At 36.9% G+C, this 27,190-nt stretch overlaps 1 protein-coding gene across 1 annotated transcript; it reads left to right on the top strand.

The window, feature by feature from the left end:
* The first annotated feature begins 13,062 nt into the window (after positions 1–13,062).
* On the top strand, positions 13,063–21,691 carry LOC140169016 (craniofacial development protein 2-like). Its single transcript, XM_072192308.1, has 2 exons — positions 13,063–14,007; positions 21,644–21,691. Exons 1-2 carry the CDS (start codon positions 13,063–13,065, stop codon positions 21,689–21,691), a joined length of 993 nt encoding a protein of 330 aa, XP_072048409.1.
* Positions 21,692–27,190: the final 5,499 nt, after the last annotated feature.

The following is a 27,190-nucleotide window of genomic DNA, read 5'->3' as shown; positions in this document are numbered from 1 at the left end:
TCTTCAACAGGTTCGATTCGCTAAACTTACGACACCTTAATGTGGTGACCTCAATCACATGGGCTGAGTAAGAGTTGATGTGAATTATTCATAACCGATCGATACCTTGCCTCACTTTGTTGAGTGCAAGCCAACAAAATTGCCATAGGTTTGCGTGGCTAAACAAAAGCCGTGAATTTAGTGTCACCCCCCTGCTCATACTCTGCAATTTTAGGTCAAATTTTGCACTCTGATTGTTTCATTGAGGTTATTGAACTATGCCATTGGAATGAGGCCATTGTAGTCCATAGTGATATTGAGGGTTAAGTGAAAAACCTATCTGCAATAGCTGCCCTATAAACAATCTGACAATTTCTGAATTCTATATTGTAAACATTGCATATGACATGGCAGCTATGTGATTGTGGCCCTGAACATGTTTAAAACAAATCTGCCAAAAGGTTACATAAGAGGTTCTGCTTTAAACATGTTCATAGGCCAATGTTAGAAAGGAGGTTTTTCCTGCCCAACAACGATAGGCCTTTCTTAGGCGCTACATCTTCGATATAAATCAACTGCATACACTTTGTGAAACTTTAGTGCCTTCAAAATATAATACCAGTTTAGTTTTCACACAAGTAAAGCATTTCTGCTGGTGGTAATTGTTACAAGTTGAACCCTGCAGACTGAGAGTTAAGCTGGGATCAAATTCACCGATCAAGTTGAGTGTAACGAACCAAAAAGTCGTCACAATAACACCAAGTGCAGCCAAGTGATACAGCAAACAAAATTCACCGTATTTTCAGATAATTTGCTTCCTCATCAACTTTGTCTACTTGAGAATAATAACTAAAACTGCATATGCAAAATCTTTTCTCATACAAAATATCTTGGCAGCCAGCACACATTTGGGGGGGGGGGGGCAGGAGCTAAATAGTTTATCTTTCCTGAAGTCATCAATCAAAAAGGCTCATTTCCTCATTTCAATGTTGCCCTAAAAAACAAACCTTACAGTAATTTTTGCCTTCAAAAAAGGGCTAATTTTTGGTGTTTTTTACAGGAAAATAGGATTTTTTTCTGATTGGCGATTGGGGTGGGGTTGTGTCACAACCCTGGCTACGGCTCTGTGAATGGAAGTCTCAGATCATCCCTTTCGCTTGAGTCATGCTATACAAATATGATCCAAATCATACAATATGACGAAAACCCAAACCAAAATAATACATTATACAATATTTTTGATTGAATTAACCTATTTATGGTTGGGTTGAGCAAATTAGGCTAACTATATATTTAAGGTGGAGCATGAGGATATTTCTGGAAATTAGGAAATTCTCGGAGCATGTTTTCAATATATTAGGGCAAAGTACACTGATCAATATGCCTTTTATCTTTTATTGTTTGAATCAAATCAAAGATATACGGTTTTCATAATACATCAGTTCATATTTTCTTTGTATCTTACTGTTTTTATCAATAATCAATCAAGTTAATGAGCTAATGACTGGAAAAGCTCATTAATATGTACTGATTTTGATGTAACATTTATTTTGTATATTTTTGTCTTAAAACTTAATCAAAGTATTTCTATGTTCTAATGTATAATATTTTCTAGCTACTTTCTAATTTGCATAATTGCATAATTAATGAGCTAATTTGCATAAATGCCTCAAAAGCCACCTTAATCTCAAATTCAAATCTCTTCTCACATCCACTCTACCCCTGTGAACATGTTTATAGGAATATCTTCCACAGGGGGAGTATGATTATCAAATGGCACGCACATGTTAGGCAGTTCCGTTAATTTCACACACTTTCTGAGTTTCAGTAAGAGTTACTTAACATGGTTTTATATGCTAATTCCATTTCAAATTCATACTCCACCTGTGGAAGATATTTCCAAAATATTCCACAGGGGGAGTGTGTATCTTAAATAGATCAACCCATAGTACAGGTGAACTTAACATTTTGTTCATACAGTCAACTATGAGTAAGAATAACTAACATGTTTCAAAACATTACCTGCTATATGTGACCTGATCCGATCCACTCAGGCTAAATTCAGAAATTTAGAAAATTGAGTTACTACTATTACTAACTTGCTCAGTACCTTGAATCCCCAGGTCTCATGAATACTTGGTTGCTAACTTATAAACATTTTATTTTTATGTATCCATTTTTATCCATGTTTTTTATTCTATTTTTCTTCCACATTTTTACCTTTATCTTAGGTTCATTATTGCCGACTTTAACCTGATTGGACCAGATCTAGGCACATATTACTGCTGTTTGGTTAACAATTTGAACCCAAATCATGTGTTCTTTCAATATTGAGGGAAAAGCCACAAACCGTAACAAATCCAATGAACCCAAAAGTACACCGCAAGACTAGACTCCAGGCTTAGTCTCCAGCACAAGTAAAAAGACAGCATATGTTATGTTGCATATAATGTAGATACTGCATTGTAGGAGCTCGGAGAGTCAGTCAGCAGATAATTCAAACATATTGCCTCCGAAGTGAAAGGAAGGACATATATATCTGGACAGAAACGGCTAAGTGATTTGAATGTGGATATAACATGGTATACTTGGTGACACAACTGTTGCAAAACTACTTGCCTGGCAAGTAAAAATGGGCTATTCCAGAAAATAGATGCACACCCCCTATAGAGGAGAATATATATATATGTTGGAAATCCAGACTTTTAAAGTGCCCAAAGGCAAAAAAATCCGGCAGAAAAATAGTTTAAAATCAGAAATCCTCAATATGAGAGCTCATTTTCAACATTTCCGTGATTTTTCCTTCATTTGATTGGATTTCCAAGCTTTTTCCAGTAACATTGGCAACTGGAAATCCAGTCGTTTTCAGAAAGCAAACTTGGAAATCCGGACATTTCTTTGATTGAAAATTTACTCCTCTATAGGGGGTGTGCACCTATTTTCTGGAATAGCCCAATGCTGTATAGAGCTATCACAGATCCTGGTTTGTAGGTCATGCTCAAGTTTGGTTTGGGTAATATACACATTATTTCATTAATTTCAAGAAATTGGGACCCACTGATATACCAAAGGTCAAAAGTTTCGGCCAAAAATGTAACAACTTTTTCCACATTTAGGCTACGGTGAGGCAACATTTGGCTATTTGTCAAAATTTTTAGAAAATTGTGACAAAAATGATCCTCCATATTCCAAAACTGGCATAGTAAAAAAGGTCATTATACCAAATGGCCAAATTTTTTTGTCATAATCCAGAATGCTCATTTGTACTGATTACATTGTACCCCTGGATTGTTCCTCTCCTGGGTTGAGAGCAGATTGATTCACACATAAAATGGCCTCCCAGGTAAATGGGCTGTATCTGCTGTGTTATTACATTCACATACTGCCTTATTTCTTGGGATGACACAGCAGGTGCACTCCATGATTACTCATTAAAACTATTACACAATAGTCATGAGAGTTATGATATCACAATTGGATATTCCAGTTGAAATCCACACATCCCAAAGCATGAAATCTACACCCCCTCTGTGGGAAATTAAGGTAATATCTGCCAACAGGGGTGTATGGATTTTAACTGGAATAGCTCACTTGTTGAATGATTGTAATCTGAATCATCATGAGGAAAAGGGGAATTTTGGGGACTAATATGAGCATCTAAAAGTTCTAATTGTTGCTCTTAATCATTAATTGTGTTCATTGTGAATGGACAAAAAGGGTTGCGAGAAATGCATATTTAAAAAAATTACATATGAGAAAGGTTTAAAATCTAATTTTCTATTGTAATTATTTCCCCCTGTTTAGGGTTAGGGTGAAGTTTAGGGTTAGGATTAGGGATTAGGTTATAGGCTGGAAGCGTGGTTAGGGTTAGGGTGAAGTTTAGAGTTTGGGTTAGTCTTAAGATAAGGATTAGGGTTTAGAACTAACTTATTGGGGTTTGGACGTGTGGACTATCACCTGTAACCAAAAAGTCCATCAAAATTGCAATCACTTTCTGATATGATTATTTCATGTTGAAAGAATTTCAGCCCTTTTTATGGTTTTGGCCATAACTGAAAATTAATTTCACCGACAAACGACTCGTATTGCATGATCGCATCTCATATTAAATCCCTTAGCTGCATACTCAAGGTTGCCACATTAATTTGGTTGCACTTTGGGTGACTTTTGAAGATTTTCCCATACCTTTTAACAATTCCTGGTATCATAAAAATCAATGTTTAAGGAAAAAAATTGGATGACTTTTCAACATTTGCTACCACTACTTCTGGCGGCGTATCCCATATAAACAAATAATGAAGAGAAGATTTGAGCGACTTTTTGATGATTTGCCAGCGATATGGGCTGACAATATTTGTCAACCCTGTACATACTGGTGGCGGAGGCGTGAAAATAATTGCCATTCACAAGGTGTACTATTGGGAGCCAGAGTGTCTATATAAGCCACTGCCATGATGTTACTCTTGTTTAATTCATGATTGTAATAATGACATCACACTCCGTTGTTATCATAGCCTGCTACTGACCTGCTATATGTGGGCAGAATTGTGCAGTACGGTCCATCAGGCAATAGCCATTGTCAGGCTTCTATGTACCGACAAAATAATTATATCAACATTTTACATTTTCAGACTGGATTTTAAACAAATTTTAGAATTCAGTTGCCCCCTCCCCCAAATAAAACATTAGAAGTAAGGGAAGCGACTATGTCAGGCTTCCAGAAGTATGCCCTATCCCCAGCTGAGACTATTATGTTGTTTAAAAAAGGGGTCATTGGATATCAACAAATGAAAAAGGGGGTCACTGGGTATAACATTTTGAAAAAGGGGTCATTTGGTATATACTAGTAATTTTGAAAAAGGGTCATCGTGTAGAAAATATTGGAAAAAACAGCAAAATTCAATATTTCCTCTAAATTTGTCAGATTTCCTGAAATAAGAGTTCAATATTTTAATTTTTGTGGGGTGGGGGGGGGTCATTGGGTAATTATTCAAGTCCTTCCTCTATTATCTACTCTTTCCTACTTTTTCTTTCTTGTCTTTTCTTCCTTGATTATTTCATGTCCTCTTTCTTTCCTTTTCTTGCTGCTTTCTCTTCCAGTGCCATTTCACTGTTCCTTTCTCTCTTCCTCTTAAGTTTCATTCTTATAATTGTTCTCTTTTTCTCGTATAGGACATAAAATAAAATAAAATGAGTAAAATTAATTTTAAACAAATTCAATGTGCATGATAATATTGACGAACAAAATTGGCCGACTCATTATTATTTCAGGGGGAATTTTTTTTGCTTTATCGAGTTACATAATTCATATTTCAATGGTAATGTTGAATTTCTCACACATATTGTTTTCTTTCTTCATAATGCATGGATGGACCTGCCTACAACATGAACCAGAAAGTGACAAATTTACCACCTCAAACACTTCTGTTTCCTTGTTGCTATGATTCTAGTCTCTGTCACAGTCTGGGAAACCAAAAGCACCAGCAATGCTCAATCTGTATGGAAGAAGGATAGTATTCATCACAATAGCTTGGTGAAAATGAAGTTGGTTTTCCAAGCCAATTCACCCATTGCACGGTTCTGTCATATGCGAGGATAGCCTCGATCTGGCAGCATGCATGGATGGGAATTGAACCAGTCATATAACTTTGCGTAAAGTTACGTAATACTTCCTTTCATGTCTATTTCCAGTTTGAGGCTCTCCCTGCATATGTCTTAACCATGCAATAGGCAAATGAAAATTGACAGTATGTATTGTACATGTGGCAGCACCTAGGTGTAGCCAGGACTTTTTCGGGGAGGGGGAAGTGGGCAAGGCAACTTTCAGGGAGGGGGATTTTGATTAAATGTCAAACATATGGGCTAAAAAATTATAAGCATCCGCGTGAATTGACTTTCAAAAATGACCCTGAAGCGAGGATGTCAAAAATTTGTCAAACTAACCCTAAACAAGTGTTTTACTCAAATAAAAACACCCTAATTGAGGAATTGGTTTGAAATTTGGCCCAAGCAAGAGACATTTATAAAAACGCCCTAATCGAGGAACAAAGATAGACATTTTGTGTGTCATTGAGTGATGATGATTGGCTATTCCTGGCGCTGTTGAAGTCGGTTATGAATGTTTTGACTCTTTTGTGCTGAATAAATTGATATGTCACCACTAATGGCCGTCAATGGGTCATTTTAAAAACTACCCTGAGTGAGGATCATTCTTAAAAAACATCCCCTTCTTCTAGTAAAATTAGTGTTTTGAGACCATTGGCGTACGCAGGGGAGGTGTTACGGGTGTGAAACACCCCCCTTGGGTCTGTCCAGAAAAATTAAAATGGGGGGAGAAAAGGCAAAGAAAGAAAGAGGGAGAGGGAAGAGGAGAGGAGGGAGATGAGCAAGGCATAGGGGATATATTATCACAATTATCATAGGCCTATAGATTCCTTAACTACCCCGCCCACACAAATTTATCTCACCCCTAGGCATACACGGTATTGACCACTGAGCAACGTACGTAAATATGTCGATACATGTTAACACCCCCACCCTACATCATTACACCTTTACCCTGGCAATGTAGGCCTACGTACGTACGTAAAGGTTTTAATTGTTAATTGACATGGATATAGGGCATACATGTTAACACCAACACCTCTCCACATCACACCCCACACCCTACCCCCGGACCCTACCCCCTCAACGTACGTAAAGGTTTTAATTGTGCAAATTGAGTTCGGGCCCTTTCTTCTGTTTGAAGCAATGATTTAAATAGTGTAAAAATTATGCACCAAATGGCTTCAATCGGACCTTCATTTTGCAAATTTTTCCAACTTCTGCAGGAAGGAAAACTCTTGTTCACGAAAGGCTTCATGTACCGTTATTTCACCAATTTTCGGCTTTTTCAAACTAAAATTTTACACACTATTAATAGTGCCAAAATGGTCCACCAAATCGCTTTAATTAGGTCTTCATTTTGCAAAAGTTTCTTAATTTCCCCCCTGCTTAGTGGATAAACAAGCAGCAATTTTTGGTACTGCTTTCGATATTTACCAATTTGTGTTTAACACAATTTAGGCCTATAGGCCTACAACTGAGTAGAGAAAACTTATTCACGAAACGCTTCATGGACTGTCATTTCACAAATTTTCGGCTTTGTCAAATTAAAATTATATACACAAATAGTGCCAAAATTGTCCACCAAATCGCTTCAATTAGGTCTTCATTTTCCCAAAGTTTCTAATTCTGACGGGGGGCACATCCCCCCTCAGACACCCCCCTGCGTCGCGTAGGCGCGACGCGATGACCGCTTTGCGGCCATTTCTTTATTTTAGTATTTTTTATCATCACACCCCCCTTGGAAAATTCCTGCGTACGCGCATGTTTGAGACCCTAATTGTGGATCCGCGCAGACCCTCATTGCTTTTCAAAACAACCCCAAATCTGTGTTTTCTTTCACGCTGATGCTTACAAGTATAATTCTGCGTGCCCCCCCCCCCGGTGTTTAATGTAGAGTTCTATGGAGGGAAATGTCTGAATACAACATTTATAAATGTCAAAATTGCTCTGTTGACCTAAAAAAATAATGAATTTGGCTGATTACATAAGTGTAAGATGGGAAACGTATACAAATATGCCTGATTTGAGATGGCTTCAATTCATTGCATTTTGACATACTTTTATTTGTGGTTACACAATGGTTAATACTGGATCACGCTATTTTCATAGTGCCATATACTTTTTGTGGTGATTGTTTCGATCATGGTTCATTACTCAAGCGTGTGATCCCGTTCACATAGTAACTTTGCGTAATTTTGATACTGAATAGTGCATGCTTCTTTAGAAATGTAATTATCGTTGTAATCATATTTTCTTTTTTTTCTTCTTTTTTATTGGTCTCAGATCATTAGTGATTTCTTGATATGATAATTATGCAATGCAATCAAGTGGAGTAAGTCGGATCATATATATATCTATATATAGACGGATCATTGGTGATTTCTTGATATGCAATCAAGCAGAGCAAGTCGGATCATATATATATCTATATATATATCTATCTATCTATATCTAGACATACTTGGATGAGAGATTATCCATAACTCACAATGATTCTCAGAATGAGATCATCTTTTTAATTGGTTTTTCCTATTGTTTTTAATGCATCATTAACTATCATTTGCGATTTCTTGATATGATACAAAATGCAACTAAGCAGAATGAATGAGGTCATATAGACTTGTAAAGTTGTATTATAAGAGATTATAAGAGCTGTTAATACTTCTTAGAAATGTAATAATCTTTGTTACTGTTTGTCGTATTGTTTTTTTACTGCATCATTGGTAATTTCTTGATATGATACAAAAGAAGAATAAGTCGGATATTATGAGCATTGGATTATCCCTTTTAAACAGTAACTTGCAACAATGTTAGAAATTATCCACAGCTCACAGATGCTTACTAGAATCTAATCATTATTTTGTAAATTAATCGTTTTAAATGTTTTTTCCTATTGTTTTTAATGCATCATTAGTGATTTCTTGATATGATACATATAATGCAGTCAAGCAGAATGAGTGAGGGTGTCCTAATAATTGATTTATCCTTTTTATGGACTGGATCTTCTCCAAGGCTAAGTTCACTTAGGAGTATACGGTATTCGCTATATACGATATACGCTCATTCAATCAAGCCGAGTTCACATTCAATGCAGCAGGGAGTTCAAACCAGCAAGGCTGTGAAATTCATACGCAGCCTTCTTGCATCCTAAGGCTGAGTTCACATAGGAGTATATTATGCTATACGCTCATTCGATCAGGCCGAGTTCTTCATTATGTGCATTCTCTATCTCGGGGGTGGGGGCCGAGATACTCAAGTTTGGTTTGGGTAGGGGTGTGTCACTGAAAATTTGAAAGTGGAATGACCAATATATTTTTCAAGAAATTTAGACCCATCTATAAAAAAATTCAAAATTTTCGGCTAAATCTAACATGAATTGTCTTAATTCAAATTGTTACAACTTTTCCTCTGAATTTTTAGAAAATTAAAAAATAATTTGGCTATAGTGAGGCAAAATTGGGCCATTTCCCTGCAAAAAAATGAGAAAAATTTGAAAGAAGGACCCACATCTATATCCAAAATTCGCTTAGAAAAAGGAGTCATTGCAGCATGTTCCTGTATAGCCATTTGTACTGAGAACTCCCCCGACCCCCCAGTCTCTATCCATCATGTCACACCCTTTATCACATCCCCGCTGCATCCATCACATCCTAGTCCTTCAAGCCTTCGGCGTCGCTACTGGCCTTGTAGTTCGGCTTCGCCGAACATGCATGCTCGGCCTTCGACCTGTAGTTCGGCTTCGCCTAACATGCTCGGCCTTCGGCCTCGTTGTTCGGCTTTGCCGAGCCCCCCCCATAGCCAAGGTCATTCTTGAAGGACTCACATCCCTGCTGCATTCATCACATCCCCGCTGCATCCCTTGTTCTCAACCTCATCATGACAGCCTTTCTGCAGCCTTTATTTATACTATTATAGATATGGCAAGTGTCAACCCTCCCTGCAATCATGGCCAGTATTCATTGATATATTCCCATTTGATTTTGGAAAGGCATTGTTTTTGTTTATATGGTAAACACAGTGTGGGCACATGCAAAACAAGAATTTACTTATTGCGCCAGTGATTCTTTCTTTGTCTCAAAATAGTGTCAAAATATTCACCTCCTTCATCTTCAGTTTATGTTTTTTGCTGTTGCTAGGATACAATTCCCATATTTTCCTTTAGTTTTTCATATATGTTTATTTATGTTGTTTTATCATTTTTAACTTTAAGGTGAGGCTGACCCATACATGCAGTTCTGATGAAGCTTTGCATACTAGCCATAGGCTTCAACACAAAAAGTCATAATTTTGAGGTATGTTTTCAAAATATCAAGAGCTATCTCAAAAACCACTAAACCAATACTGGGCTTCTTTGTACTCATTTTTATGATTTTTTCATGGTGATTTCAAATCATGGTCATGAAAATATGAAATTCTGAAAATGTTGAACTTGTCCTCTATAGTCCACTGTGAGTCCAGAAAAACTTTTAATCCTTTAAGTTAAACTTTTATATTAAAAGATATAAACCAAACTAGTTGTTTAAGGCCAAGGAAAGTCGATTTTGAGTTTCCCGTCACCCGCCCTCACTTCATTTTCTGACCCTCACTTGAATTCATTATTGTGATTTTCCAAGAAATACCAATGAAAACTGGTTATATTTGCAAAAAAATTATGAATATCCCTTTATTTTTTGTGGCGCGGAAAAATCAAAATTAAAACATACATTTTGCTGTCAACCTTGCAGACTCTTTGTAATATACTTTTGAATCTCATTTGGGCTAAACATCCATCTTCAAGTGAGTGAGCGGCAAATAACAACACATTTTACATGCGTGTTGGTCATATAATGAAAGGCAGACAAATAATGAATAATGAATAATGAAAAAGTTACCTCACTTGTTTTCAGAAATTATGTGACGGGAAACTCAAAATTGACTGTTACGGGCCTAATGCCCATGCAGTTTATCGTCAGGAATGCTGCATGCATCCAACATCTCCTGTTATAGGTATAATTACAGATAGTGTTACCTTAATTTAAGGAGCCACCAGGACTAAATCATAACATTGGTCAATATTTGGACAACACAAGATATACATTCTGTCATCATGGAATAGACAATATGTCACAAGCTTTGATATGTTTTGACACATGTCTACTGGTCACAATGGCTGAAAACCCCACAAACCCTACACACCTATGGTTGTATACATATTAGGACAATGAAGACACCTCTAAGTTAAGGAGGTGGCTCCTCAATATCATAACACTTTAAGCAGGCCTCCAGCCAGGATTGAGGTGTGAGGAAAAATAAAAATTAAAAAAGTTTGAACTGTTCAAAAGGAAAACTAATCCCGCTTGCATTTATTTTAAAAATGGAATTCAATAATCCCTATATATAAACAGACATAGGTAATGTGTTCCCAAAATAGAGAAAAGACCTTCCTAATGTTGTCTTGCTAAAAGAGCTAAAAACTTTTGGAAAAAATTCATCAAAACGGCACAATGGGCTTATCCCAGGTCTGAGCTTATCCAGAGTTGTAATCCATACATTCCCTATGGAAGACATAACCTTAATCTTCCAAACACTGGGTGTGCATTTGAAATGGAGTTACCTTGTAAGCTCTTGTATGAATGCCGAGAAAAAAAGGGGTGCTTTTTCAAACTTTTCTGTGAAAATCTGGAAAAAAATTGTCTTTGGTTTGTTTTTTCCCTACAAAATTTGGAGAATATTTTCAGAATGTTAGTAAATTTATTTTGAAAATCCAGAACAGTAGTATATTTTTTGGATCACTTTTTATTCAAATTTGGTATATTGTTAGACTCCTAGCCCCACATCCGCACCTAATACAAAGTAAATCCCCCAGGCATCAACCAAAATCCTGCCCCCCCCCCCCCATCCTTCAATTTCTCCGCTTTCCTACCGTACATCAAGGCTAGTGTGTATACTTATCATTGTATAACCTTAGCAACGTCAACATAGACAAACACGCACATAATTCACCGCTGATACCTGCATCATGAAATCAACAGCCAACACACGTATACATGATGTGAACAAACAAATGCAGACTTTTATCCAACTAATGTCAATGTTCATCTTTTCAAATCAGCACCTTGTCTATAACTGGCAGACAAGTGGCCATAGTTCTTGAAAAAGTTTATGCTAGTGTAAAATAATGAAATGCAAGAGAAATTTTATAGTAGTTATTTTATCAAATTTAAAAAAATGATTAAGTTACTAATTTAGTAATTTTGCTCAGTCACATCCCAGGGTCACATCCAATATACCAATATAATTCTGTCAGGACAAAGTTCTTTACCTCTATATGCTTGTACACTCAGAGAATGAACTTTGCATATATTTGAGTACAAAATCTCATACCCAGAAATTTGAGGTTAAGCCTTTTAATACTCTGCATGTTAGCCATATGTTTCAACATAAAAAGTCAAAGTTTTGAAATATTTTCTCAAAATATCAAGAGCTATCTCAAGAATCATTGAACCAATGTTAGGCTTGTTGGTACTCATTTTAATGCATTTTTCATACTGATTCCAAATATAGTCATGAAAAGTTACAATTCCGAATTTTGAACAAAATATTGAAACTTGCAGCATCAAGTTAATTTTATTGAACCACGCCATTCAAATGAGGCCATTTTTGTTCATAATGACATCACAATACAAGTTCACTGTTGCATATAACATTATGACAATAGCAACCACAAACAAATATTCAACTGTTTAGTTGACTCATTTCTTACACTTCAATAATTCTGCCTCCCAGAATAAGGCCCAGTTCATACATTTTATTCAACTTCAAATATTTAATGCAACAAATATTCATTATTCAATCTATTTCCATTCTATTTGCAGCCATGTTGAACTGAAATGATTGCTTGTTGATGTAAAATAGATAATATCATGCAGTTATTGTTAACTACATGTATGCACACAACACAGGGGCACTCACATATGTAATTGACCCGTACTAGTAGCGCTGTGCTGTGGGTATAGGAGATGAACTAGTTAGCGTCATATATCAAAAAGTATAAAAGCTCTGATTTTAGTACTTGCTCTATGTTTCAATTACTTATTCTTTTCAAAATATCTGAATTTTCAATCCGGTACAAGCTTTAATAACGGGGGAGCATGCATTTGTATGAGAAAGGAAATCTACCATCTTATCCAAACTCCCATGTTAATCCAATGCACATATTGCTTCACCGGGCCGCCCTGACTTGGTCAGGTTTGGAAGAGAAGTGCCACCAAACCGTAATAGGTACAAATTTAGTACTTTCTGTCAATCAAGTATGGTTTATTTTCTACATGTCAATCTTTAAATTATTAGCATAGTCATTATAATAACGGTGGAGCGCCTTGATGAGTAAATGATAGCAAACCAGTGAAAAATCCCCAAAACTCAGTCAGTGGAGCTCCACCCGTACATGTCAATAGCGTCATTATCGATTGGATTAGTCGACCGAAGCCGTACATTATGGCATTGACATCATATGTCTGCAGGAACACCGGATTATGTCTGCAGGAACACCGGATTTGTCACAATGACTCCCTCTTGCAGGAAGATCTGAATGGATACAGATTAGTCACCTCTTCAGCATGGAAGAACCAAAGGAATGCTGCCACTGGTGGAGTAGGCTTCTTAATCTCACCAAGAGCCATCAATTCCTGCATGTCTATTATTAGTCATAATGAACGGATTATGGAAATTTCTCTGCTGGGCAATCCAACATCCACAGTTCTCTGCTGCTACAGTCCACATAACGAACAACCTGAAGAAGCTGCTATCTCCTTCTACCAAGAACTCTCTTCTACAGTTAATGCCATCCCAGCTCATAACTTACTTATAATTGGAGGAGACTTTAATGCTCAGCTTGGGCCATTGGATGCTCTCTTCACACCTGCTAAAGAAACCAATAGAAATGGCAACCACATGAAAGACTTCCTGCAGGAACATAACCTCATAGCCACAAACACAAGGTTTCAAAACCGCATCAACAGATTATGGACACATAGGCGTCCTAATGGCCAACTAGTTCAACTAGACTTTGTCCTGGTAAGAAAGAAGTGGATCAACTCAATCAAGAATTCACGTGCATACAGCTCCTTCGAGGGTGTGAACTCGGACCATAGGATTGTTTCATGCAAATGTCAAATCAGCTACCGGAAATGCAGAACTTCCATGAAAGACCCAATGAAACGTATTGACTGGAAGAAGGTTACCAGAGACACCATCCTGGGTGAGCAGTTTGTGGTAGCAGTCTATAACCGCTTCAGTTCTCTACATGATGAGCTACAAGAACCCAATATTAGCACCACTTATGATACCTTAGTTGCGGCTAATGAGGAAGTTGCACTGGAGATGCTCCCTAAAAAATCAAAGCAGTCCTACAACATTGCTGCATCAGACAAAGTCACTGAGGCAAGAGATGTCTTAAAGAGTGCATCTATGAAACACAATGCTAGATCCACCCGAGCCTCACAAAAGCTCCTCGAATCGGCCAAAGTTACTCTTGATAAAGCCTACACAGAAACTCTGGAGTCCTCTATTCAAAAGAAGACAGAGGAACTTGACACCCTCCATCATGAATATAAACATGCAGCTTCTTGGGAACTCCTCCGGAGATAACTGACACCAAATCTGCTCCTGTGGTTAGAGTGAAAGGCAATACATCTGAAGAGCGTTGTGACAACTGGTTTCTACACTTTTCCAACTTACTAGGGAAACCAGAGCATGACGTAAACCTTGAAGATACGTTCTTTAACAGCAATGTCTCTGACGATCTCCCAATACACACTGGTCCATTTACTATGGAGGAACTGCAAAAAGGTCTGAGCAAGCTCAACAAGTCAAAACACCTGGTCCTGACAACATACCAGCCATTGTTTGGAAAAACCCACTCTTCCATCAGCAACTGCTTGATTTCTGTAATGAAACCATGAAGGAAATAAGCCAAAAGCCTTGTCAAGATCCACAATTATACCTCTCCCGAAGAAAGGGGATCCTTCACAACCATCAAATTATAGAGGTATCACACTGTCAGCACTTGCTGCCAAGCTGTATAACACTATGCTGCTCAACAGGATTTCTCCTCATCTAGATCCTATTCTCAGACGTAACCAAAATGGTTTTCGCAAGGGTAGATCAACCACACCACAGATTCTAGCCCTTAGAAGGATAATAGAAGAGCTTAAAATCTCAAAGAAGCAGGCATATATTGTGTTTGTTGACTTCTCAAAAGCTTTCGACAGTGTTAACCGGAAGGCCATGCTGCATATTCTTCGTAATTATGGGATCCCTCAGGAGATTGTGAATGCTATTGCAATAATGTATGATAATCCTTCAAGTTTTGTACAAACAGGTGATGGACCAACTGAAGAGTTTCTCTCTACTGCTGGAATCCTGCAGGGCGACACCTTGGCCCCTTACCTTTTTGTGATAGTGGTAGACTATCTCCTCAGACAGTCGATAGACACTGACAAGTCCAAAGGGATTGACATCATGCCCAATAAGACGAGCAGAGAGAAGAACAAGTATTTAACCGATCTTGACTACATGAGACGACATCGCTTTAACAGCTACGTTATTACAAGATGCCCAAGATCTTCTGTCATCTTTAGAAGATGCTTCCGCCAAAGTTGGCCTCTTTCTCAATTCCAAGAAGACAGAATATATGTGTATTAATGGAGATAAGAACCCAACTCCAATCCTTTCTCGGGATGGCACACAACTCAAGGAGGTGTCGGACTTTAAATATCTTGGTTCATTTGTTGCCGACAGCAAGAAAGACTTTCTGACTCATAAAAGCTCAAGCATGGAAAGCTTGCAACAAACTGCACACCATCTGGCAGTCCAACATATCAAGAAATACCAAGCTTGCCTTCTTTAGAGCCTGCATAGAGAGTATCCTCTTATATGGAAGTGAGACCTGGACAATGAAGAAAGATCTTCAGGACCGTCTTGATGGTACCTACACCCGGCTGTTGATGAGGGTTCAAATATATCCTGGCGTGAACATAAAACCAAAGCAGAGATCTATGATGGTGTTCCACAAGTGTCCTCCATCGTTGCTCAACGGCGAGCCAGATTTGCAGGCCACTGCTACCGTGCAAAAGACCAAATAATTTCAGATGTCATCTGTATGAGGCTTCCACGAACATGTAGAGGAAGAAGACCATTCAACTACATCGACTGTGTGGCAAGGGGCGTCAATCAAGAAATTAATGACCTCCCAAATCTGATGGCTGATAGAGATTCCTGGAAAAGAATTGTAAACTCTTTCTCGGATGCGTCCGCAAGATAGATAGATAGTCGACCATAGCGGACAATTCGGTCGCTCATTGGATTAATATTATCATGTGGTAAGAAATGTGCATTGGACAATCGATTACTATAATGGTTTAGTATGCATATTTCGGTTTAATCTTCACTAAGCGGGTTTATGGCTGAAAAGGTCACAGTGAACAAAACTGCACTATGATATATTTCTATCAGATATTTGACATGAAATATAATTGTATTTTCCTCAACAAACATTCGTTAGAAGCTAAAAATGAATTGAAACAGATTATATGTTTATTTATTTATTTATTTATTATTTAACCTGGGACCAATCAATGCACTGGCACTGTTCTCCCTTGGTTCCCAGATGATGAATACTTGTTGCACTGAATTCAACATCAAATACATGGAGTATAAATCGGCCCTGAAAGTGTCGTATCTGCTATGTTATTTACTGTAGATATCACATTTTTGTTTTTGGTGGGTTAAATTCAAGCATGCTTTTTTTACAGGATTTCTGCATATTTTCTCTCACCCTGCAGACTAAATTACAAAAATGAATAATGAAGCTAAAATGAATTGAAGACTGACATTGATTTTTAGGTCTAATGGATCAATAATCATCTGATTATGAGTTGATATTACGAGGAATGAATAGCTGATTGACGCAAGTTTGACAGCATCATTATTTTATAAACAAATAAACAAACATATCCATTGTACCTGGAAGTGTGCCTTGATAGGATCAGAGAAGATGAGATCTATTACAAAGTGCCGCACACTGATATTGATATTTTAGGCCTAAGTGCATGATCAATATTCATTTGATATAAATTGATATTACAAGGAATACATGGTTGATTGATGTAATTTTGGCCGATTGTACATCATAGGCCCTTGAAACTTGATTTCCTGTTTCCCGTCACCCACAAACGTTAGACTTTTGCCCGCGTTTGTGAACCAAGAATTCGAATAAAATTCATTATTTGGTAAATTGTACTTTTTTCTATATATTTTAGTGTTCTTCAAACTAATGTGACACAATATGATTCCGGAAGCAAGGAATAAACAATTCAGTCTTCGGTGATCCCCTCTTCAGAGTCTTGTTTGAACACTGTGGCCTAGCCTACATAATATGTGCATGTATGGGTGGGCCAAAGTTGTTAATTTTTGTGAGAAATGGAAATCGCCAAAATGATGAATAATTAATAATGAAAAAGTTGTCGCATTATGAGCGGGAAAAAAAGTGAGTTTCAAGGGCCTTATATTATGAACAAATAAACAAACTGTACCTGGAAGTGTAACTTTACACAAGCTCAAGATCTATAACAATTGAAGACTGATATGGATTTTTAGGAATCAATAATCATCTGATTGGGGTTAATTTGTTGATATTACCAAGAATCAATCGCTGAATGACACAACTTGTGTCAAATATGAGACAGATATCATTCAAAAATTGATTTGATTGATTCCACTTACAAGAGTGCATACACAATTACACAATGGCATCATTTAAACGGTGGGGATAACAGGAAGGATAAAAATGTATTTTCAGAAAAATCCTGAATTTGTTTTTTCAACACTTGTGATAATTTGTGGTGAACTTGGATGGGACAAGCAGACAAGTTACAAGTAGCTATCTAAGATGCTGGTGATGCAAGTTTGTGGAAGGGGGGGGGGGGGCAAAGCTAATATGATTTTCATCTGTCCCTACCACTGATATGTTTTAGTTTGAGCTATAAAGTATAATTAAGAGACAATTCAAAAACCAGACCAGGCTAATGCATTGTACACTGGAACAAAGTATGGAAACATTACCAAGTAGCGCACAAGATTGCTGATTAACAGGGCTCAAGTCTGGTACTTATGGATAATGAGCAGTCTCTGGGTAAAGAGTACAAAAAAAACACCACAGCACACAAGTGTACGAGATCAATTAAATGATGCTTACCTGCCAGCCTAATATTATATCGTACATGGGAATGGGCTTACAGTGCTTACACATTGTACACTGGAAAGTAGTCGTTAAATTATTAAGAATTACGATTATGCATCATTAATTTGATCTCGTTCGCTAGTTTGTAATGTTTCTATGTTCCAGTGTACGACGCGTAAGCCTCTTCCCTTGTTTGTGTGATATAGGCTAGTACCAGACTTGAGCCCTGTTTATCAGGGACAGTCTGTGTAGCTCAGTGGTTTATAGAGTATTCACCCACCAAGTGAAAGGTCTGGGGTTCTAGTCCCCGCATAGGCAGGTATGTTCGGAGTTTTTCTCTGGTTTATCGGCCTATGCATGTTATGTTTCCATTGTAATTTCATGTTAAATTGCGCTAGCGTGCAAATATGCATGGTTCTTTTGTCCCCTGGACATTTTTATACATTTAATGTTACATGAAAAAATATGGGTAGAGCACCTAACTTTAAAGCCAGTAGGTGAAGCCTATTCACTAGTTCCTCTTGCAAAATGGACCACGAATTTCCTCCAGAAATTGAAGATGTTCACTTCCATCTCATTGTCAGCATCCTCCCTCTATTGTATCTATGGGTGGTCTCAAATTTGATCTAAAAATAGAGTTGTCAATCTCAGACACATAAATGACAATCATTCTCTTCCTCAATCATATTAAGATGTGACAATAGGCATAAAAGCAAACTGAGGACAACAATGTCATGATAAGCACATTTTCCGATTTTTGAGCAGTTTAGAAAGAACTTTTAATCATGCCATTGAAGTGTAACATAAGAAAGGGAAGTTAAGGTTAGCAACTTTTTTAAACTGTTGCGATTTGGTAGTTCACAGTATCTTGCAAATGGTAGTGATTTGGGGCAAAAATTGCATTAATCATTTCATAGCGAGTGTGTAGAAGAATTTAAATATCACAGATATATTTATAGGTCAGGTGGTTCTTGAGTTATGTTGTAAAGAGGGCTGAAACAACAACATAAATGTAAAACGTACATACCTCATTAATAACAATAAATCAAACAAGTTTTCAAAGTAAATGATTTGTATAATGAACTTTTGCAAAACATCAAGTGTTATTTTTCAATAATACATAATTGATTTAGATTATGAAAATCATTTTTTTGGCTGCTTCGATCAACAATACCTCCTCTAACCTTAAATAGTTGAAAATGTTGTATTCCGAGCTGGATATGGGATATGGTGCTCATGTATGGACTTTCAAAACAGCCCCAGAAACAAGAGGCTTCCATACTACCCCTGACACATATGTTGGTTATGTTTACTACCCTAAAACAGCAAAACAATCATTATTTTGCAATTTTTTGATGCTTCATATTTGAGGTCCTGTCAAACATACCCTTTTTCTGATTTTTGACGTTTTTGACTCTAGTCTATCACTTGCCTATGAAAAACTACCCTTTTTACACATTTTTTGGACCCCCGGTAGTAATCTCCGCCATTGATGGGATCTGTGATGAGGATAATTCCTCCTTGCTTAGATTCACAACATTTGCTGAAGCCATTGTTGCCTCAAGGATGAACATGTATTATTATCAGAAACCCTTTGATCAGTGAATCATGGAAATGATTGGTGAACCTCAAACCACAGACCATAGAAATGAAAGCATAATCACATCTTCAGCAAATGCCTTGACAATAGTGATGAGGGTATTAGGGAGTTGGTCTAATACATGCTTGAATTAGGATTAGGTGAATCAGATTAGTCCAAGAGGGCGTAAAATGCAAAGATGATCATGATTATGCAAAGATGATCATGATTAAGATGAGTTGTCAAAAGGATGATTCAGAATTTCAAGGTTAGTTTTGTTATTGTTGTGTTTTCTCTAGAACCGATAAGTTGTGAGGCAAAAAAAAAAAAGTAGTTTGTTTCTGAAACATTTTGCAAAAAAACCCATGTGCTTTATGTATTTTTGGCAGGTCAAAGGGGCGGGCAAAGATTTTTTGCAGAGCAAAACTGAGGGGGGGGCAAAGATTTCTTGGTAGGCCAAAAGGGAGAGCATTGACAGTTTTGGCGCACTTTTTCAATATCATGCACTAAAAGTGCAGTAATAAGAATCGTTCAACTTGATATGTAAAATTTTGAGCGTTCGCTGCACTCGCATCACATTTGGGGATCTCTGGCATGTGTAAAGGAGGCGGCAAAGATTTTTTGTCATGTCGAAAGGGGGCAAGATTTTTTGGAACATCAAAAGGGTGGAGCAAGGATTGCTTGGCGTGTTGAAAGGTCGAGGCAGGCAAGCATTTTTTTTGAGAATTCACCACACAGGGGTACACATAATTATTGTACAGCCCCTTAGAACTGCCATTCTCGAGTTCAAAAATTGTGATAATTTCAGCTGCCGAGTTTTATTGAAAAAGGGACAAAGCTGACATTTGAATTGTATAAAAGCTTATAACATTATGTCATTATCTATTTAACCATTTAAACCCCATTTAAACCAGGCAAGAGGTTTTTTGTGCAAAAATATATCTTAAAGACTGTTGAATTATTAATGAGATTGTTTAAAAGATTTCATTTTACTTTTAAGAATTGTTGAATTATTAAAGAGATAGTGTTCATTGAATACAATAATCCTCAACCCAGAATTGACTCAATTAAAATGATATTATCTTGTTGCTGTGGCAAATTATATTTCAAGTTTCTAAAACTCTCCCAGTTGGTGGTTAAGGGTGCACATCACTGATTTTAGAAAATAGGGAAATAAGCTGCTTTGGGCTATTCAGATAATAAGTTCACACCCCCTGGCCCTTACATAGGAGTAACTTTTCAATAAAAGAAATATCTGGATTAAGATGTCCCAAGTTTGCACTCTAGAAATGGCTGGGATTTCAGCTGTCAAAATTACTGGCAAAAGCTTGGAAATACAATTCAATGGATGCAAAATCAAATTGAGGTTTCTGATTTTGAACTATTTTTCTGCTAGATTTTTTCGCCTTTGGACACTTTAAAAATCTTAATTTCCAACAATCACGACTGGACAAAAAGTCTGGAAACCTTCTGGAACTCAGAACGCTTAAAGGGGGTATGCATATATTTTCTGGAATAGCCCTTGGAGTAACAGTAAACAAGCTCCTGCATAATTCAATGGCCTAGCATACCTGTAGAGTGCTATCTGCTCAATGTACTGTGTCTAATTGTACTTTTTAAGAAGAATTTGCATATTTGTAGTAGTATATAGTGGGAAAGGTGAAGTGGAACATGCTTCAAATGAAAAATTCAAATTTCATGAGTGCAGTTGATGTACAATTTTTCATGCACAAGGCCTTGAAGGAAATGCACAAATGTGCAAAACTTTCATGTCGCAGAAACAGGGTTTATCTCCAAAATGCGAAATTTTAATACCATGAAAATTACAGTATTGATGGTCTGCCCACAGTATTCTACTTTGAGTTACAATACATTGGTCTGCCAGAATATGTCAATATCTGTTAGAAAGGACAAGTATAACAATGTATAAATGTGACAAAAAAGCGCCCTCAGGATACAGTGACTAATACAGCGCATCAATCACCTTCATACCTGGTCAGGCATGCGATCAATATGGGTCACATTTTACATCATTTATAAGTGCATACCATCCTGATGAGCAGAAAGATTTTGCTCTAAGGCCATCTCTAGTCAATTTTCAGAATGGTATAGATTTGAACACACCAAGAATTTTGTGCGAAATGTTGACGTTTGTCCAATGTACTCCAAACCCTGCTGGGTATATGCATTAGACACATCAACATCTTAGTGCACGTAAATAGCATCACATTGATTTTCCTCCTTTTGTTTTGTTCCAGCAACAAGTACAACCAGTAATCCTAGGCATTTGTAATATTCTCCTTTAGACACCATAAAGTTCAGTCCAAATCAGTGCAATGACCTTACCTTTGGAAACTTAATGCCCTAAAACAATATTCTAATATAAGTATTTATCAATTAAAAAGTCGAGAACTTTTAGTTGATAGCTTAATTGAAAATCTCTCACATTATTTCTTTCTTCCACCTCTACCGTTTGCCTTTAACAAATCTAACAGGTTTGAATCAAAAGGGTGTGGCCTAATGGTTAGGGTGCTTGCCTTTAATAGTGCATGAGGTCCCGGGTTCAATTCCCGGCAGTGGAGATTTGCTGGGATATTAACTTCGGTAAAAAATGCCTGTAATTAATTGGAGAATTGGACGAGAACAGGCTCTGCTGTGACTCTGATACCTGTATGATGATGATATCCCTCGTTTCGCTCTCTTCGCTTGCTATTTTGATTTTTTTCTGAATTTGCCAAAATGTACCATAATTCCAATGTAGAATATTCCTAAACAACCTGAGGTAAAATAAATACTTACATTTCTAGTGTCAGCAGTGAATAGATTCATCAGGTTTGCAAATCAATTGGTTATTTTGCTTGCCAAACCAGTTATGTGACTTAGGATATAAGTGCCTTCTTCTCTATTCATGGTCTTTATCCACCTCTTTCTCATCTCCATCACTTCCCATACATTTTTACACTTTCTAACGTGTTCTTTGCCAAGTATCTTTGAGTCCTCCAATTGACGACATGATTTGCCCTTGTGACATGATCAGATATGGCTAACTAAGTTCATTCTTGCTCGGATGCCACTTCTAGCATTCTAGAGGAGGTCCCTGCATCATCACCATATCTTGCTTGATAATAAAACAATTTTATGATCTTCTATACCCCTATTTCCTGTCTTCTATCTTGTCATAGCTATAAAATAATGAAATCAGAAAATAGCAGATAGAATGAGTAATAGCTGTGAATCATGTAGGGAATTTGCCTGAATCTATATACTATGCCATATGTTATTATTCACATCATACACCTATTTATACTCAAATCAAAGCTAATTACCACAGTTATCCTCCCTCCGGGCATATCTTCTTCATTTCTCTATCCCATCTTAAAGCAAAAATAGCATCACATTTTTTCATATTTCCCTCTTTATATTGGAGCAAGCAATGGGCTAATCCATGGTAAGTCCACACTCCCTGTGGAAGATTTTAGAAATATCAAGTTCCACAAGGACAGTGTGAATTTCAAATGGAATTACAGAATTAACAAGAACTCTATTTGAAACTTACCCTCCCTCTGTCATGTCTGTGGACAATTCAGGTTTAATCTTTCTCAGAGGATGTAAGAAATTCAAATTAAGCTGACGAATGCGTTCATTCCATTTGAAATTCTTACTTCCCCATCGAAGATATTTCTTACATCTTCTACAGGGAGTATGGATTTTAAATAGAATAGCCCAGTAATGGGACCATGATGATACCACTGATCATTGTAAAGACACTTTAATTAGTTAGTGCTACCTGTATACAGCTTAACAAGTTAAAAGGTGCAAATAATGCGGTCTTGGAATTCTTAAATAACCAAGGGAAAGAACCCTCCAGCTCAGCACAGCATTCCTTTTCAAAAAAGAGTCTCCCTTAGGACCATACTTTCAACATGGCTGTTGTATATTCCCTTGTAAATTGATTTCTTACCCCTGGCTAAGGATATAGGAAAACAATGACTCATAAATTAATTCTATTTCTGTGGGATATGCTCACAGCATAGGCCATCTATGCTCACAATGACATTCCTAAAATCATTGTATAGTCAGGTTGGCTATAGCTATGAGTATGACTTTTGTACATACTTTTTAAAAATTTGCTTGTAAGTTGTAGTTAGTATGGTTTGGAACAAAATTGGAAAGAACACTCGACCCCGCTCAATTGTCATATGGTAGAATTTGGGTGGGGAGCGGTGGTGCCAGATTAACCAGACTTTCCTCCAACTTTCCTTAACAAGTGGGAAGCAGGTGGGATGGGAGGGCTAGATATACTGCAGTACATGTATAAAGTAGTTTTGTGTGCTATCTTATGAAGATAGCAAATTTTATGATGATTGATGATGATATTCTAAATACTACAATAGGATTGTACTTTGTAACTTGCAGTCTTAATCAAATTAAATGTTATGCAGTTTTTAAGAAAATTATTATTTGCAATTCCAATTAGAGCATGGTAACAGGTTGTACTGAAATATGTCTGAAATTGAAGCTTGCTTTTTGTCTAACTCAAAGTAGTAAGCTTACCAGATGCATTACTAGTTAAGCCATATTATAACATTTGCTGAGGAGGACGCCCTCACTGAATTTTTTTTATTCATTTTTTTACACGATTAAATTGTACTTTATTAAACCAATATAGCCTTCAAAAATCAAGACTCTAGGTGCTGTAGTTTTGTCAAAATCCGAGATTTTGAATAAAACGCTGGATTCGGTGCTTTATTATTACGATGGAATTATTAGTCGAACGCATACACGATGTTCATAACACACAGTACGTGACGGCGTGCGGGACGGTGATATACACAACAAAAGGTCGTACTATAACATGACCGAAGGAGTGAGTGCGTATTGGCGACATGTGCGCTGGTAGTAAATTCAATTTTCTTTGCTTTGCCGTAGTTGTTCGGCTCAAAAATAAAGGGATATATCTGACAGTAAAAGCTAACATTTTATGGCAAAGAAATGCTAATCTATTTTGTTTGAAAATGTTATAATATGGCTTTAGTCATCTAATCAAAGCCAATTAGGCTGTAACAGGTTGCAAATATTTCCTAATTACCTGGTGGTCACTCCAAAGGTCGCAGACAACATCCTATAAAGAAACAATAGAGATTATATCAACAATGCTTGCTTAGACAATATTATATACAATGTCACATAGACCAAACTATCGCCTGTAGCGTATGTATTACTGGACACAGGTCAATGACATCTATTACCAACTGATCATGCTGATGTATGGTTTGCTATAGTATTCTGGATTTTGGGGCAATTTTATTGCATTTTGGGTTTTTTATTTGAGCAATCTACAAAAAAATAATATTTTCAAGCAAATAATGAATGACAAATTACCAAAATATCTCATACCTTTTGTTTTACAACCAAGATGAAATCAATAAACGATATGCTTAAAAATATGTGCTGGTTTTTATGCTATTTCACCTTGAACATATAGATTTAAATTGAATGATAGAAAATTGACTGTGATTACCTGGTGGGCTCATGTATATCAGGTATACATGGATGTGTCGCTCTAATGGGTCGCTTTTATGCAAGAAGAATCGAGACAAATTGGTCAAAAACTGTGATTTTTTCAGCTAAAAATTCAAACATGGGTCCTGATTTGAGAAAAAAATCCATAAACATGTGTCCGGATGTGAAAAAAATTGGTCAAAAACTGTCATATCAGCTGTTTTTTAAGTAAAAAAATATCTTAAATATGGGTAGGGGTTTTAAGAGTTCCAGTGGCACACCCATGTCAAAATATAATGTGAGTACCCCCCCCCCCCCCTGGGAAAATACCAAGTATTTCACTATTTCTTTCTAGGGTAGGGTGATCTATTATGCCCACAGAAGAAATTGAAAGCAAGGTACAATACATTTCATTCAAACCCCATTGGGCAAATTGAATTGTACATCATCATCACACAGTAGCCAGCAATGAAGCATAACATAAGATCTGATTGTAGTAATTAACTCGTAGGAAATGAGTGGAGATAATTAGTGCACAGATATGCAAAATAAATGAGCCATAAGTTTGCCAAGAAGAGCATAAATGAACAGGTTTATGACAAGGATCATCAACTTCCCTATTTTTTAATAGTGCTAATCAACAAAAAAAAATGAAAATGTCCAAAAAATTGCATGTATACAGCCCCCAGATTTGTAGCACCCCTTGCACTATAATCTGCACAGGTACTTCATCAGGTGTGCAGTGGCATATCCATTGCCAAGGGGGGGGGGGTCCATTAAAAGTCCAATCCCCTGTGGAATGCTGTCTGTTCTGACATATGCATTTTTTCTACTTTGTAGCCCATTTGTGATTATTTTCATTAATCCCCCTTTGAAAGTTGTATTGGCACTCTCATCCCCCCCTGAAAAACTCCTGACTATGCGATTGCATGTGTGTGATTCTATAAGAGGCCTGTTTTCACAATGTGAAGGTTCAGTGCAAAAGGAATTTTCTGTGAAAAAACATCCTCTGTTTGGACGGCACAACTCTGAAACGCACCTGAATTTTACCAAAACAGTGCAAGTGAAAGATCCTTGATTTCCAGCTTTAAAACACTTCCAAATTGCTCGAAATGGAAACCCACCAAAATTAGACCATTTTACACAAGACTATTAAGCGACAGCGTACTCAGTGAGCCTGGCATGAATTTGAATAGCTCAAAATGAACCAATTATGGCTAATTAGGGCCATTATGTTTCTTTCATACTTTAACGTACCATTTATTTGTTTAGATTTCAGTTAATAACAGTGTTATTGGCTATAGAAGTAGTGATGTAACACAGGATTAATATAATATTGGTAGGTGAAAACAATGTTTGAATGTATTGCCCTGCACTATAAATAGGCTGCACTCATCACCTGTCATGTCCCTGTATTTGTGCAATCATAGTTTGAATACAATACTGCTCTTTTCAAAGACACTAGTCATACAGTTAAGAATGAAACATACTCGATTGTGAGTAGTCTTTGACAAAGACTACAATCAACATGATCAGGGTTTCTTGGGGGTGCATTGTACAGAAATTAACAACAAACCTCCATCCAATTTCTAAACCAAGCCAATTTTTCCACTCCAGCGACATTTCATGCTTTTGACTTTTTTTTCAACATCACAGGTTAAACAAATCCCAAAAGTGCATCTTAAGTCATACAAAAGATGAACTATGTACAATAGGCCATAAATAGGCAAAATCACTTCCAAACCATTTAAGCTGAATACCCAAAAGACAAGATAACAATCCATTGAAGATTTACTAGTCATTAGGCAGCATCAGGTGTGGGCCAATTATGGCAATTAGGGTGAAGAGGTTGGAATGACTTGATATGGATGTGGTCAGGTATATCCTGTCTATTGATACAGTACCATTACCATGTCACACAATCATCAATCTAGTCTAGATTCACGTTGTTTGGAAAACTTTTCAAAGTTTGGATTATCAGTGAATCAGTGATTACACCCATAACTAAAAATAGATAACACAGAATTCATATTATTGGAACCACCACGCATTGTCAAACCATTTACCCAGCTATAAATCGCTTGTGTCTGCACCCTACTGTTTTTTTACAATGCAAAGCTGTTTTTACCTTGGGCACTATTCGCTCTCACCGCCAAATCACTTCATTTGTTCCTTTCTTCTTTCTCCAATTTGCCTTATTTTTTTTTTCATTAAGTTCATTATCTTATTTTTCATAATTTTATTGTTTTTCCCTTTTATATTTTATTAAAATAACATACATGGTACTCATCAATAAAGTATGT

This window comes from Amphiura filiformis, chromosome 1 (assembly GCF_039555335.1).
Source record: "Amphiura filiformis chromosome 1, Afil_fr2py, whole genome shotgun sequence".
In the NCBI taxonomy this organism is placed as follows: domain Eukaryota; kingdom Metazoa; phylum Echinodermata; class Ophiuroidea; order Amphilepidida; family Amphiuridae; genus Amphiura; species Amphiura filiformis.
The sequence above is the reverse complement of the archived record's forward strand: the minus strand, read 5'-3'. Positions and strand labels throughout refer to the sequence as shown.

What these genes read in the sequence shown, in the direction of transcription:
- LOC140169016 (XM_072192308.1), top strand. Translation starts at nt 13,063, where the DNA reads ATGGCATTGACATCATATGTCTGCAGGAACACCGGATTATGTCTGCAG. An exon ending in CATCAGACAAAGTCACTGAG is followed by an intron (nt 14,008 to 21,643) that starts GCAAGAGATGTC and finishes GTTTTGTTCCAG; the next exon opens with CAACAAGTACAACCAGTAAT.